General features: G+C 37.9%; 1 protein-coding gene across 1 annotated transcript; it reads left to right on the top strand.

Moving 5' to 3' along the window:
* The first annotated feature begins 1,824 nt into the window (after nt 1-1,824).
* LOC121975189 lies at nt 1,825-5,409 on the top strand. Its single transcript, XM_042526656.1, has 7 exons — nt 1,825-1,999; nt 2,099-2,135; nt 2,248-2,315; nt 2,412-2,557; nt 2,640-2,721; nt 4,731-4,850; nt 5,148-5,409. The coding sequence occupies exons 2-6, from the start codon at nt 2,102-2,104 to the stop codon at nt 4,842-4,844; spliced, it is 444 nt and encodes a 147-aa protein (XP_042382590.1). The 5' UTR covers nt 1,825-1,999; nt 2,099-2,101; the 3' UTR covers nt 4,845-4,850; nt 5,148-5,409.
* The last annotated feature ends 11,075 nt before the right edge of the window (nt 5,410-16,484 follow it).

The raw sequence follows: 16,484 nt of genomic DNA, 5'->3' as shown, positions 1-16,484 counted from the left end.
GGCTTCGTCCACCTTACGGACACGCCGAGGAGTAGGAGTATCATCTCCGAACCTCGTTACATCGACGCGTTGAGGTTTGATCTTCTTGTTTTCGTTTCCTTGTTTGTTTTTCCGCTGCGCTAACGAATTGTAGGAAGAAACGCGATCGATTTGGGGTCGGCTATTCACACCCCCCTCTCTAGCCGTACGAAGGATCCTAACAAATATGTCCCCAATCTTAGGTAATTGTGGAGCCATAAATTCATGGATGACTTCAACCCAGTTGAATCTAGCAAGATTCTCAAAATCATCTACTATATCTATAAGACATAAAGGGACCTTATATGTACTAGAAGAAAATAAGACACAAACAAATATATACAAAATATAGAATTTGCAAAATAATAAAACATCATCTTCTCTTTCAACACGATTGCCATAAAATTTAAGAAACTCCTCAATTCTTGATCTAGAAGCTTCTTTTTTGTTTAAGAAGTATGTTAGAAAGAGGTCACCGGATGCTTTAGTTGAATTCATCGGAATTGAAGCTCCTCGGTCTGCAATACCAAGCAGCAATGAAACATCTCTTCTTGTGAAGCCAACCGGAACACCTTACCAAGTTTAATGATTATTAGACTTCTACCAACAAATACAAAAGTATCAGGCCCAACGTGGGCCTGATACGCTGTCATATGAAGCAAACGTTAGACCTTCTATTGTATCGTATCAGGCCCACGTTGGGCCTGATATGACATCGTATCATACCCACGTTGGGCCTGATATGACATCGTATCAGGCCCACTATGGCCCTGATGTGATATCATATCAGGCCCACGTTTAACTAAAGATTTAATTTTACCATACAACTACTTTGTGATTAAAATACGAAATTATATATTGTACCTGAGAATCTAAATGTTTGACTACTTGAATCCCAATTTTGAAATATATTGACCAAAATCCCACGGATGTGCTGCATATCTTGTATGTCTAAAAAAATACTAAAAGGTGACTGTTTGATCAACGCTATGTGTCGGTCATGTAAAATAATAGACCCTTGATGCGTTCATTTCTTCGTGGATGCTTCAAAAAAACTTTTAAAGTGACCTAGGGCACTGTTCCAATGCAGTTTCTGTTCAACGTCAACTGAACCCTATATTTTATAAAAATTAAAACATTTTAATCATACTAGTTGAACTTCTCAAAATCACAGAGTTTGTAAAATGATACATTTACAGCTAATTGATGTTGAGAGAATGATGATACACCCGATCGACTTCTTTGGGCCATTATGAGACGAGATGATTGACGTAAACCCTAGAACCCTTCACTGGCGTCTCGCAATCAGTCCTGGTTTTTGGCACCGAAATGCTTGATGCCGCTTGAGAAACACTCGAGGTCACTAAACTAGGGTTTCACAAGAGGGAAGATTTCTCCACAGAATTGGATCTGCACTAGCATGTTACGAAGGAGTGAGGTAGACAAATGATCAAAGTTATTTTTTTAAAATCAACGCTATTCAAAAAGGGGTTCGGATGCTTCGGAACTTAACTGCTAAGCAGAGGGGATTCGCGGGAGTGTTATATTGGGTATTACACATCACTTACCTGTGTCTTTTGGTAAATACCAACCTACGGTGCGCCTTTTGATAAATACATTATACCATGTACGTCCTTTGGTAAATTGTCCAAGATAATTTGAATGGTTAATTAATAAAAAAAAATTTAATTTTAATTTATTTTAAAATATTATTGTGACGTATTACTTCACTTTTTTTAATTAAATTTTATTATTTTATTTTATTATTAAGCGTTAATAAAATCTAACCTAACCTATAGACTCGACCTCCTCTTTCGACCCCCACGGCACACCCTCTTCGATAAAGCTCCTAGCCGAACGCTCCGCCCCCTCTCAGCTGCCGGACGCTCGATCTCCTCTGCCTCCCGATCTACCTCCCTCACAACCTGATGCTTCTCACGCCACACCCTCTTCTATTGTTTGTTGGACTTTTGGTGCTTTGGTTTGTGTTCCATTTTTCATGAAGATAAACTATTTACATCAACCACTCTAGTATAATATCTTTTTTTTAAAAAAAAATTGTTTTGATTTTCATAAAAAGAAGATGGCAATTGCTGGCGGCATCACACCTCGTTCAGGTTTTGGTCTGCACTGCCTACTCTTTATTGTTCATACTGTTCATGAAATGCATGATTCAATACTTATGCTTGATGAATATCTTACTTCTGTAACATGTCATTCTCCTTCTAGGTCCACTTTTGTTCAAGCCTTCCACTGTGTCAATTCCAATTTACCAGCTGTGGAATACCAATTCATTTGTTAAGTTCTTTTGCAATCTATCTTGTACACGTTCAAATGAATAGTTGTTGGAGTTATGTTTTTTATTTTTATTATATTCTTTCTTTATTTAATAGAACATTGGACAAACTATGATAAAATCAGTTTTGGGTTCTAAGCTCATATGTGCATCATTAAGAAGTAATGACCATCCTAGATTATCTTATGGAGGTGATTTTGACAATGAACCATTTTGGAAGACTATGGTGAAGGATATTGCATGGTAAGTATTTTTTTTTTAAAATGAGCTACTCTCTGATAACGAAGTTTGCAGAACTCACTGTGCTCTCTGCTTGTTCATATAGGAGTTTGAAATCTGTAGCAGTATTCTTAGCTGAACAGCCTAGTCAGATAAAGTACATAGAGTGGCCAACATTTCAAAGCACGGTATGTATACCTGAGAATACTAGCAGACAAAATTATTCTTGGCTATATGAACTTATTATCTTTAAAATCAGTTTCTTGGTTTTACACCCAAGGCATCATTATACATGAATTACTACTTTTGCCACTGGTTAATTCCACCATTAGATGACAATTGATTCCATTGAAATAACAAACTAAACATTTCTAATTTGATATAAATTTTAAATATCACAATATACCAAATCGGATTCTGCTTTTTCTTTGGTTTGTGTCATATCATGGTTTTTAATATTCTGCAAAATAATTTATACATCTTTTAAGAGCGGTGTCACCTAAGTTTATTTGCCAACCCTGGGTTAGGCATCTGGATGCCACATACAACCCTTTCATGAATTATGCAAATGTTGTGAACACAACTATCCTAGATATTTGGTCAACACACATCTGAGTTAACTCTGGTAATCCACTGGAACCAAGGTGATTGTATTTATGGGCTGTAAAATTGTTTCACAAGCTATATAGTCCAAATCATTGGATTGCCTAATGGGCATATGGTGTATTTCAGATAAGACCCTTGTATAAAGTTCATAATTTTAGATAGTTGTCTTACTGAAAGCATAACCTGAGTATTAGGTTGCTTTGAGCTTCATTATCGAGAACATAATATGCAGACATTTTGAGAACATTGAAATAAAATAGATTGCTAGTTTCAGTGACATGAAGAAGTTTTTCCATGCCAATTCTAGTATAAACTGCTGGCAATTGTTTACTCAAGTTTAAGTTTTGTGAGAAAAAAGTGTTAATTTTATTTGTCTTTCTGAAATTGAACTTGTGACTTAAAAGTTGAAATATGATGTATCTCTAACCATCCTATTTTCCATTTAGAGAAGCTTATAAACTTCCCTCCTTGTTGTGGCTGTATTTTCCTAGAGTGAATCAATTATAAGAATTCCGTGAAGGTTCAATGTTATGTTAGTGTATTGGGTATGTATCTATGTGCTTGATTTTAAGGAAAAGAAAGCAGCTAACTAAAAAAAAAAGAGCAACCCAGTGCATGAAGCTCCCGCCATGCGGGGTCTTGGGGAAGGATCCATTGTACGCAGCCTTACCCTGCTTTTTGCAAGAGGTTATTTCCAGAATTTGAACCCGTGACCTTTTGGTCACATGGCAACAACTTTACCGTTACGCCAAACCTCCCCTTCAAAAGAAAGCGGCTAACTACAAATAAATATTAGTGGCTAAGATATTGGATGAGGCAATCAGATTAAAATTTAAAGTTAGTTGAGACTTAAAACGTTTGTTAAAGGTTTAGTTGATGAGGATGCCTAACTTGAAATGCGATGTTTGGTGATGATGAAAACACACCCATCACTCATCCTCTTTGAAGTCCTAAGAAGAAATGGTGCCACTTTGTTGAAGGTTTTTGTGAAGGTTGCTAACATGGAGCATAAAGTGTTTTGGGACTTTAGGAAATGTGGTTGAAAAGTTCTTTGGCTTCACAAAAAAGATAGCATGACCCAAAAATATATATCATGAAGAGTATAGCAAATGATTGGAGAAGTTGTTACGGAATATGAAAAGTTTGCTTGGAGGATGCATGATGCTGAATTCAATATAGCTTCTTATATAAGGACTGACTACATCAGAGATAATGGCAGATCGTAGCATAGAATGGTACAAGTCATGTGGTTGTTCAAGCACAGTTATGGCATTTGAATGGCATGTAGCATCAGAAATAGGTCTTGGTTGCAACACTTGATACAATTCAAAGCTTTGTGAAAATGTGGATAAGTGGTGCTGGAATTTTGGTTTGATGAGAAGCATTGAGTCATCATGTTAGTTTAGGTCTATGTTTCAGGAGTGTTTTTGCATGTTTTGGTTCATAGTCCATATGTTTCTTCAGTATTAACTCTAATGAGACAAAGCTGCTTGTCTAACAAATCTGCTGTTTTTTTTAAAACATTTTATGCTAGAAAAATTATGAATGTGGGTTATTCTAGAACTTCATTATTTTTGTTTTTCATCTTCAGTTGAGGACAGCTATGCTTACCCTTGTTCTTGTGGCTGTGCTCATTGTTGCTCTATCATCTGTTGACTCGTGTCTCTCTTATATTTTGGCCTTGCTGCTCAGAAGAGCTTCCTAGTTACAGGTATTTGCAATCATTATACTGTTTTTTTTACCTCACCTTGTCTACCTTTGTCTGTATTTCTACACACTTCCCAAAAATTAGTCGTAAGGTTCTTGGATCAATACTGCTTTTGCCTCTTTAAGATACTCATGATGCTTTAATGCTTGGATAACCACAAATTGGATTCAAACAATTGCATTTTGTTGGCCTTGCCATGGTTCTCAAACATACCTGTATAAATTTTGTGGAATAATATGCTTAAATCTACCAGGACATGATTTCATTGATTATTGTCGTCTAAATGTCTGTGCATTGCAGAACTTTCCTATGCCATCGACATCAGAGACTTGGTAACGATGATGCAGGTTCTAGTCGTAGCGTGAAACAAGCAAAAAGTGATGCTCAAATCTTAAAGAGGTCAAATGGTGAAGTTTCTGTGGCAACTGATCCTGTTCAGTACTTAGTGATTAGTTCTTCTGCCATTACATTTTTGGATACTATTGAGTTACTTGTTGAATTAATATACTTCAATGATCGTGCAATGCATAGTTATAACGACCGGACTGATCTAGCAATCAAACTAGAAAAATTGGAACTGAATTGCTGGGTTGGTTTTGCCATCTTTAGATGACATTTTCTTCCATAACTCAAGCAATTTTCTTTCAAGTCAACTGAAAATCTTGTAGTTTAAGTTTGTCGAGCAAAGTATTTGTGGAGATTTCCAATCCAATTTGCACGACTACTAATTTGCGGTCTTTCAGGCATAGCATCTTATGTTATGTCAAGCATTAAACGATACTAAGAAGAATTCCATCCAAACTGAAGTGGATAGAGAAGATGTATATGAAAAGAAATCTTCAAAACCTCGAACTTACCTAAGAACGTTCTCTAATTCCAAGTGGTGAGTTAGCTATGAAATTATATCTTAAATGCTACCTATTGAACAAGGTAACCTAGTGCACCTGATGGTTCTAACAATTGACTGTGGAATTTTATTTATTTAGGTAAGTATAAGGTCATTAAATAATTATTTGTTAGGATCAAATGCGAATTGTAATTTTATTTAATTGGCATCAGATATCCCATTTAATGAGTCATAAAAGTACAATTAATAATTGAAGAAAATAATGGTTTCGTTATGACTGGATGATGAGTCACTTCCGTAAGTAAGCGTATCATCTTTCTCCTAATAATCCCATAAGGTGAAGAAATATTTTAAAATAAGTTTTATAAAAATTCAATTATTAAAAGCGCCATCATATAACAGTGCTAAATTCTAACCATATTCACTGTACATGATATATAACAGTTCAATAATGAAAAGAAACATTGTTCTGTCTTGTATTTTGGTAATTTCTATTGGTTTTCCTTTTTTGATCTATATTTTTAGATGTACAAACAAACAAAATGGGTAGAGCATATGAGAATTGTTCCTAGTCGCTTTTAGTATTAATTGCTCATGAATTTTTTTTTTCAGTTACTCAAATTTGGTGAGATTTTGATTGTATATCTTGCTTGTATGCTCAAACTAGATTGTTTATCCTATCGGTAGAAGGTAGTGTTCCTTGTAAATTCTTTTCTTGGTGCCAATCCTTATCAGACAGAACCAGCATGGATTTTCAGGTGCTTATCAGGAACATATTGTTCAGTTACTACCAATTGCATCATTATCAGAACTCACTTGTCGCGAAGCTCTACATAGTACATTGTGGTAAAAAGTAAATATGCTTATCTCGAACACCCCATCAATCTGTCCTAGGAGGCTAGGACTAACATGGAGGAAAATAAATCATGATAACTAAGAATGTAAGTAGTAGGTGGGATAAATTTATATAGATTATAAGAATTTACACCCTACCAATTTTGAGATTTGATTCCAAAACTTTATATAATAATCAATTTACTACTTACCAACTCAGCTAAGTGAGAGCTCTATAGAGTGCATTGTGTGAAGACGATCGGTGGGCAAAAGGTAAGCAGTTCACATAAAACTCTTTCCTATGATTTGAGTATTCAAATCTTCTTCTGCCAATTAAGAAGTGAATAGCTAATGATGTATACTTCTCTATATATCTGCTTATTGGGGGTCCAAGGACAGATGTGTTTCATTGTGATGGCCAACTTATTCTGCTTGTCACACGGCCGATCGAATGACAAACAAGGCTAATAATGAGATTGTAGCAATCTATCGCATGAAATACAAATACGAAATCTGTAAATACTTATAGTGGATTCACAACAGATCCTGTGTTCTTCGCGAGCGATTGACGATGGCAACTCATGACCTTCATGTTTGTCATCGGAAGAGCAATCACAAAGATCGAACTATCCTTCATAATTCCACAAATCAAATCTCCTTTGGCAATGAATGATCTTCCTCACAGATCCTTTGACACCGTCTCCAAAACGAAACCTTTTCATAGCACCTCTCCCCCTCTTGCTCTTCTACTTGGATGCCTATTTAAAGGCTAACTACAAGTGTAGACATGGGTGCTTACCATGTCCACACAAGGTGTAGATGTGAGAGTTATCTCCAATATCTCCTACTCGTCCTAGTTAAGTTACAAAGATAAAAATATTCATAAAGATTGTATGACCACAAAAATCATATAAGGGTCTAGTTACAAAGATCATATAAGGATTTAGTCACAAAAATCATATTAGAACATCCAATGCATATTTAAGGAAAAGTGTTCATGGGACAACAGAGACATTGAACAATCAATACTAAAAAAGTTATTACACTTAACTTAGCGGCTCTATTATACACGAATTAGAGACATCAATATCTTGCATTCACTCTAAATTAAATCATTTATATCAATACGAACATCTCCAATCTCTCGTAATGACTATTAGGTCGAGCGAATGCTTAATATCTTCAATCAATATAATTATTCATAATCATATTTTAAGTACTCAATAAAAAATACAATTGATCGACTAGTATATAAATGCTAAAGATGTAAATCTATTTTAATCTTCCATTTTAGCTAGAATCTATTCATTCTAATTAGTTATTTTCCTATTTATGCTCCATAGACTGAATCATTCATAGCCAATATAATACATGCTAAAGTAGTAATCACTGATTGGAACTTGAAGTCGACAGTTAAATAATCACTTAGGGTAAAATTGAGATTAACTTATAATGTTAAGGGTCTTACATAGTAGAGAAATAGAGATCCATTCTTCTACTACCTCATTGTCGCTATAGCACATGTGCTATGAATCACACGCTACGATATTTTTCTCTTTACTAACAAAGAGTGACAATTTTTCTCAATTTCAACATCGTACAAATTTGTGATCTAAATATTCCTAATCTATAATCCTGAATTCAAATTTGGCCTCCAGCAGGTTCAGTAAATGGTAGGTACATTTACTCTGATCATTATCAATTTCATAAATGATCTCATCTTGATATAACAATCAAGGCAACCCTAACTTCCAGGTATGTCTCCATGCACAACTTCATTAGCTGTCCCATAAATAACTTAGCTCTATTTGTACTTAACAAAATAGAGATGATTGTTTATGTAAGTGGACTAATCTCAACCTGCCAACATTCTCACAGAGATTTTATTCAAATGTAACAAATACATTTACACTTAATAGATCATGACATTTCATATATCTAATTATCTTTATAATGTGCTATATTTTACGAAGTCCTAAAGATTTCATATGTCCTTAAAATTGTAAGTACCCCAGGTTGATTTTGATATAGTCAACCAAGTCAAGTTAAGTCCTATTATTTTTAATGCCTTGTGTCTGAGTGTACAAGAGTTTAGGAATACAAGAAGTTGAGTGAAAGATACAGCTAGCGAGAAGGATGGCATGAAAAGCGAGTTGATGGGCTCTGTACATACGAGGAACGAGCTATTGCAGAAGTGTACACTGGCGGACGAGAAGAACGTACGAGACATTCGAGAGACGAGAAATTAGGGAAGAGGTTTGCTCGAGGAGAAGGTCAAAGTTGGTTCGGGGGAGCTCAACTTCGGACGGCCGGAGCATCACCCGACAGCTAGAGCATCACCCAAGAGAAAGAGCGAGGAAAAGTTAACCTTTCTTGAAGGTTAACTATTCAAGATGACTGGTGGAAGGCACCCTTAAGGAAGATGGAAGGCACCTTGCGCCCTTGTGAAAGGAGCCTTCAAGGTGTTGGTGTAGGAAGCACCAGACGATCGAACCTGTATTTTGATTATGACAACCTGCTTCAAAGTTAAGTAAAATATAACAATAATTAAGGAATTTTAGCATGAACATAAATACAATGATTTGTAAAAAAAAAAATTTATGCTCCCCCTTTCATACAATTATGTTTCACTTAACTTTAACTCCTCTCTCCCTCTTTGACATATATCAAAAAGAAAATAAGTAGAGAGAAGGTTGTATAACATGTAAAGATAGTAAAAAATTTACTTTGTTTAACTTTAAACTCCCACTGAAAGGTAGCAAAAAGAAACTTAGCTAATTTTTAAGAGTTGAAAATGACTTAGCTTTTGAAAATAATTGCTTTGAAAAACACCTAGCTAAATTAGAAATGCTTTGAAAATATTTAACTTTTTCAAAAAAACTTAGTAGAACTTAAGCTTTGAAAATAATTGCTTTTGAAAAAGAGTAAGAGAAACACTTAGCTTTAATAGGATTTTGATAAACATTTAGTTTTGAAAAATATTTTGATAAAATATTTAACTTAAAAAGAATTCCTTGTAAGAATACTTAGCTAAGAAGATGAACTCTTTTAAAAAGAAACTTTATCAAATACTTAGCTTTATCAAAATTTAGTTAAGTACTTAGCTTTTAAAAAAAAAATTGATAAAAAGCTTAGTTAAGTACTTAGTTTAAAAAAGATGTTTGATAAAAGCTCAGTTAAGTACTTAGCTTAAAAGAGATTTTTATACTGAACTTTCTATTTCAAAAATATTTTGAACCTTTTTTAAAAAAAAAATTAACTTTGAAATTTTGAGAAAGAATACTTAACTCCTTTGTTTTTTTTTAAAAAACTTTGAAATCTTGAAAAATAATGTTTTAACAAAAAAAAATTTAATGCCTTAACCTTCCTTTTACTCCCCTTAATTAATGCCAAAAAAAAAAAAATTAAGTTTTAGGGTTGATCATGTCCGAAAGTCGATGAGGTGGATGTTGGGGACGTGGCGCTCCTGCTGACCTCCTGTGGACCTCGCTCCTGCCTGCAATACAAGTAGCGTCAGTGCCGAGCCAGGGAAGGGGTCCCGACGATGGCCCTCCGATGCTCAAGTTAGTCTCCGGCGAAGCAAGAAGAAGCAAAGAGGACTGTAGCGCAACAGTAGAAATCACGTGTAAAGCATACCTCCGCCGATGCTTGACCCCCCTTTATATAGAGCCTCGAAAGCGTGCATGCACGCTTCCCAAGATGAGCACGCATCTCAAAGCTTTCCCTAAAAAGACAAGTCAGTAAAGTGTCCCTGACACAGTACCTTAACGGGCTGAGCATATCTCTGAAGTGACAGTGGAAGTTTCCGCCTTACGATCTTCTGTCTGACCATGCCGCCTGTCAGCGGCACTAGACCCCAAAAGGATATCGAAAGATATCCTGCTGTGTCTGCTGCTTGGCCGAGAGGAATGGTCGATCGGCCGGAATTTTGCTATCCCTGCATTGTCTGCTGTCACGCTGAGCAGGATAGCCGCTCGTCTAAAAGTCCGCTGTCGCGCCGAGCAGGATAGCCGCTCGGCCAGAAGCCCGCTATCCATATGCTTGATTGCTGGGCCGAACGGGATAGCCACTCGGTGGATAGTTTACTGTCTGCGTGCCCAGCTGATGTAGAGTCTGCTGCTAGGGCGAGCAGAGGTGCCGCTCGGCTTGGCTTCTGCGCGTCCCTTGAGCGTCGGTTTGATTACTCCCTGTGCCAAAGATGGTGGGTCAGTGCTTAATCCCCGATCGGCATATGACTCGCTCGATTGGCTAACCGTACACCCATTGATCGTCTTGACTTTGACCTCCACTGTGGCAGCATGGTTCCCTCCTAATCACCGCATCACAAGCCTCCCCTTCAAGTCTAGTCGAAGGAGGTTGTAGTCCGACTGATTGGACGAGTGTGAGCCACCTTCCTCCCGATCGACCTGACCCTGTGTGGCCCTCAAACGGGGTGTGGCACTCCTCGCCGATCGGCCTGTTGAAGCTTGTCGCTCAGGCATAAGTGTGCTCCCTCGATCTGATCGGCTTGTCGAAGGTTTGCACTTGTAGAAATTTTCCTTGGATTGTCTTGAGTGAGCGCGGTCCGGCTGACATCACCCAGATTTCTTAGAACGTGCAAATCCCTGTGCATTAAGGCTGAACGCGCTTCTATGCCGTCATTAAATGCCGACTCGTGGTAACGCGCCACGTGTTGCGCTTGCTGCCGCCACACGCCTGACGTGACAGACATGATGTGACGTTTGGCGGTTTGAATTCGACGGTGAGATCGTGGCCTAGGTTCCCATGACCTAAATCGGACGGCTCCGGTCGGCCGAGCCCAGGCCTTATAATTCCCCTGCGCCGCTTCCTTTGCACACTCCACGTGGAATTCTTCGGCGACCATTTGCGTTCCTACGTGCTCCCCTCTTCGGCGACGCTCCCTGCCTCTCCGACAACCTTTGTTTTTCCGGTGACCTCTCTTGTAAGCCCTCTCCCTATTGCGCCTGTCTTTGATTCTTTTTCGGCTTTTCTCCTTGTTCCGACGGCATTCCAACGCCCTTTTCTTATCTTTTTGATCGCATTTCTTCATTTTTGCATCTATTTTTGCGATGGCCAGCTCCTCTCAGTCGCTTGCTCCTGTCCCTGCTGGAATATGGTATTTATCCATGGAGTGTAGGTTCGATAGGGGTGACGTTGAGAGCATGCGCGATGCTTTTGAAATTCCTCCCGATCATTAGATCATTCTGCCTTCTTCGTCCGATCGGCCCATCTCTCCGTCGACCGGCTGCTTTTGTTTCATCCAAGATCAATTTGTTGTCGGTCTGCGGTTTCCTCTTCATCCTTTCATTCCAGCGGTCTGTAAATACTTTTTCATTTCCCTTCCTCAACTCGTGCTGAACTCATTTCGGCTGCTATGTGGAGTCATCATCTTATTCCATTTGCACAACATTCTTCTTATCCCTCGGGGCTTTCATTACTTCTATTACCCTAAACTGTCCGATCAGAGGACCTTCCTCTTCCAGTCGCAAGTTGGTCTAGTCTTTTTTGACAAGATGCTGACCTCCAACAAGCACTAGAAGGAATACTTTTTCTTCATGCGCCTTCCCGAGCGGCTAGATTTCCTAACCAGCTGGCAGCTCGAAGTGGCGAAAACTAGGGGGAGGCCTTGTGACATGAGGTACTTTACTGAAAACCCGGACTCTCTAAGTTACTTCTTCACTTGATGACATATTTGGTTACTGGCAAGGGAAGTACTTCGATACACCGTCACGGGGTGGTATTCGGTAGTAATTTAGACTGTCCTACAAACATATAAGTAGAGAACTAGGAATGTGCGAATTCGTAGCACAACATTCACCATTGCAATGAAACCAACAGCCTAAAACATCTTCTGAATTAAGGGCTTCCTCAGTTATCTTTCTTTTATTTTCACATCTTAGTCGAAAATCTCAAATTAAATGATTATTGATTCTATTTAGCTAAATTTGAAGTGTAAAACTAATTAGAATTTGATCCTCAGTCCTCGTGGGATCGACTTATATAAATTTTATTACTTGATGACGCCCGTGCACTTGCGGGTTCATATCACTCTCACCGGCTAGAAATGGAGATAAACTCTGTGTGAGTGACCACTATGTTTGGGGTCTGACAATAGTGGTAGATTGTGATACATTTGCGATACCGCCTAGTGATGGCGATAACGACGATAGATTGCGACACAATCACCATCTCACCTGGTGATGACAAAATGTGACGACGCAGCGGCGATACTTCCGACAACTATTAGTGAACAGGTGTAGTGAGACATACATATCATCACAGGGATTTCAACCTAGAGACGTGTTGAGGTAATTTATTTCATGCATTTAGAAATAGATCTTGCTTTGATAACATTGTAGCAATCTATCACATGAAATACAAATATGAAATTTGTAAATACTTATAGTGGATTCGCAACAGATCCTATGTTCTTCATGAGCGATTGATGATGGCAACTCATGACCTTCGTGTTTATCATCGGAAGAGCAATGATGAAAGATCAAACTACCATTCACAATTCTACAAACCAAATCTCCTTTGTCAATAAATGTTCTTCCTCAGAGATTTTCAGAAGACACGGCATCTGAAACGAAACCTTTTCACATCACCTCTCCCCCTCTCTTCATTTTCTACTTGGACGCCTATTTAAAGGCAAACCACACGTGTAGACGTGGGTGGTTACCACTTCTACCAGATTAATGAAAGGACAGTCTGGAACAATTTTGATCTCTACTATGTTTTTAGGTCTTGGTACCTATAACTTATTAAGTATATTTTCTCATCTTTCAAATTTAGTTTGCCTTTGTTGTTTGATAAGAACCTTAGTTCCAAGCCACATGATGTGATTATGTATTTCACTACCAAAAACAATCGGACTTACCGAAGAAATATTCCGTTGTTATTTCGTCAGTGAAGAGGTTTGGGGACAGAATTACAATGGAAAATAATTTGTCAGGAGTTAATTCGTTGGAAACAATTTTATCAATGGAATATTGGTTCGTCAGTTATTACTGACGAAAATAGCACTCCATCGGTCAAATATACTACGAAAAATAAATTTCCATAGTAAAGTTTACCGACGAAAAATATGTTCCCGTCGGTAAATATCAATTTTATCGACGAAAAATATGTTTCCTTTTGTAAAAAATTTTCAATATTACCGACAGAATACTGTAGGACCGTTGCGGCCGGCTAGAAGGGGGGGTTGTTGGATATCCTGTAAAATCAAAAGCAAACAACCCTTTCTCGAACTCTTTAAGCTAACACTTGCATAATAAAAGCAAAGCAGTAAATCAAAAACATAAAGGAAGAGGCACGAGTATTTACTTGGTTACAACTGATGTGGTTGTTAATTCAAGGAAGATTAAGTACTAAAAACTCCTTCAGGCGGAGAAGCCTCTTACAACGTTGAAGTGCAGAAACAGAAGCTTAACTACAACTCTAAAGCATACAAGCGTTGGAAATGATTACTTGGAGTTCGTTGAAAAGCTTCTGGACCAAGGCTATATTTATAGTCTTGGTCGGGGCGCCTGGAAGGGTTTTGGGTAGGGATTGCATTTTCCTCGCGGGTTTGGGGCCCCGCGGGGAAAACCCGAAATGGGGATGGGGATCCCCGATTTTTGGGGGATGGGGCGGGTTCGGGGCGGGTATGGGAATACTATCCCCATCCTCGAACCCGCCCCGAATATTAATATTATTAATATTAATAAATAATAATATGATTTTTTAAAAAAATATTAATAATAGTGTTAATATTAATATTTAAAATTTTGAAAATATTATTATTAATAATATTATTAATATTGATATTAATATTAATATTATCATTAATAATTATTGTTAAATAATAATAATAATAATATAAATTAAATTTGTGAATGAAGCGGGGATGGGGCGGGGATGGGGATTTGATCCCCGTGGGTTCGGGTTCGGGGAATCCCTGAACCCGAAAAAATAAGAACGGGGCGGGGATGGGAATGACAAACCCGCCCCCGCCCTGCCCCATTGTCATCCCTAGTTCCGGGCACCCTGGGGGGATAAAACTTTATCCCCCAACGTTCAGAACGCATTAGACGTGTTCTGGTCAAAACTGCTGGTCCGGGCGCCCTGGGCTGTTCCGGGCGCCCCGGACCAGTAAAGTCAACATGTGTTGACTTTTTCATCCGGGAGCACTGCTCTGGTTCGGTTCGGCTCGGTCCGGGTCTTCTACTCTGGATCCGCTCGCTTGGGTGATCTTTGCCATCCGGAAAAGGGCTCACCCGAACCCAACTTTCGGTCTTCTCGAGCAGCCTTCCGCTCTGGCTTCTCGTCCCTCGGAATCGCTACGTGTTTCCTTCTCGTCCACCAGCGTACTCATCCGCAATCTTCGTCCCTCGGTCGCACTCCGTGCCGACCTTCTTGCTAGCTGTGTCTCTTGCTCCCTGAGCAATCTTCCGCTCTGGCTTTCGTCCCTCGGAACCACCGCACGCTTCCTTCTCGTCTACCGGGGTACTCTTCTGCATCACCTCATCCCTCGGACGCACTGCGTGTTATCCTTCTCGCTAGCTGCGTCTTCCGCTCGAGTACCTGTGCTCCTAAGCTCCTGCACATTTAGACACAAGGTTAGAAACACACAGGACCTAACTTAACTTGTTGATCACACCAAAACAACCTTGGGGTTCCAACAATCTCCCCCTTTTTGATGTGATCAACCCAAGTTAAGCTAGGGTCAATAATTGATATGAAAATTAAACATTTTATTTTGCACTAACGTGCAACAAGATAAAAACATTAAATTTCAAGATAGAAACATTAAATTTCAAAATTTTTAATTTTCTACCTCCCCCTAGACTTATATTTTTTCTTCTCCCCTTTTGATCACATAAAAAATTGGGGTTGCAAGAAAAATCTAAGGGTTGACACTTAAAAAATTTATAAAGATCTATTTCAAAGATTTTCTGGAAAGTATTTCTAAGTCAAAAATAACTTTTGAAAAAATTTCTAAGTGTTCGTCATCAATAATTAAAAACTTTCTAAGTCGAAAAATTTATGCAAGAAAATTTAAGAGAATTGATAACATTAAAAGAAATTTTCTATGCATTTATTTATTTATATATTTTATTCTAATGCTGTTATCATATAGTTTTAAATTTCCATTTTAACTTATTACAATTTCTCAAATTTGAAGTAAGAAAATTTGAACATGCGAAGAATTGTATCATGTTAATTTCTGTTAATAGTTTGTCGAGATATTTTAATCGACAGACTATTTCTCTCAGCTTTAAAGCAACAAATGCTAAACATGCAAGAAATTGTATTAACAAGATAATTGGTAAAAATTCGTTTGATAATTTTTCTAATTTGCAAGATTCATTTGACAGAATATTTTGTAACTTGCAAGAATCTTTTGGCATATTTCTGATTTGCAAAATTCTTTTGACAAAATAATTTATAATTCGCAAGAATCTTTCGTTAAAACTTTTTGCAATTCAAGAAACTCTTTCGATAATATTTCTAATTTGCAATAAGAGTTCAGCAATTGATTTTCTAATCCGAAAAATTCTTTCGATGGTTCAATTTTTAATTCGCAAAAATCTTCAGGTAATTTTTTGATTAATTGAACCAATTGTTCAGAGGGTAGAGGCCATACCTTACTTACCTCGTCGGTCGTTGGTTCTCCCCCTGTTGAATTATTTTCTTTCGAAGATTCTCCCCCTTCATCGATGCTTAGTGAAGAAGGGTTTTCTGTGTTCTCGAGATGTACTTCAGCTGTTGGTTCTGTTGGTGGCTCGGTGTCTGTTGAGTCGTCGGCTTCCAAAGGTTCTTCGTAGAGCTTTAAGAACTTTTCCCAAAGTTCTTTTGCGCTTTTGTATTCGCCGATTCTATCTAGATCTTCATTTGGTATTACAGTTAGAAGATGAAATTCTGCCCATCTGTTTGCCATCGATTCGTCACGTTGCTTCTTGTTCCAGAGGCGT

This window comes from Zingiber officinale, chromosome 4B (assembly GCF_018446385.1).
Source record: "Zingiber officinale cultivar Zhangliang chromosome 4B, Zo_v1.1, whole genome shotgun sequence".
NCBI lineage: Eukaryota > Viridiplantae > Streptophyta > Magnoliopsida > Zingiberales > Zingiberaceae > Zingiber > Zingiber officinale.
Note: the sequence above shows the minus strand (reverse complement) of the source record. Positions and strands in the feature narration are given on the sequence as shown.

Excerpts from the sequence above, each read along its gene's own strand:
- LOC121975189 (XM_042526656.1), top strand. The coding sequence starts at position 2,102 with ATGGCAATTGCTGGCGGCATCACACCTCGTTCAG. Across the intron at positions 2,136-2,247 it reads CGGCATCACACCTCGTTCAG|GTCCACTTTTGTTCAAGCCT; the intron begins GTTTTGGTCTGC and ends TTCTCCTTCTAG. Across the intron at positions 2,722-4,730 it reads GGCCAACATTTCAAAGCACG|TTGAGGACAGCTATGCTTAC; the intron begins GTATGTATACCT and ends TTTCATCTTCAG.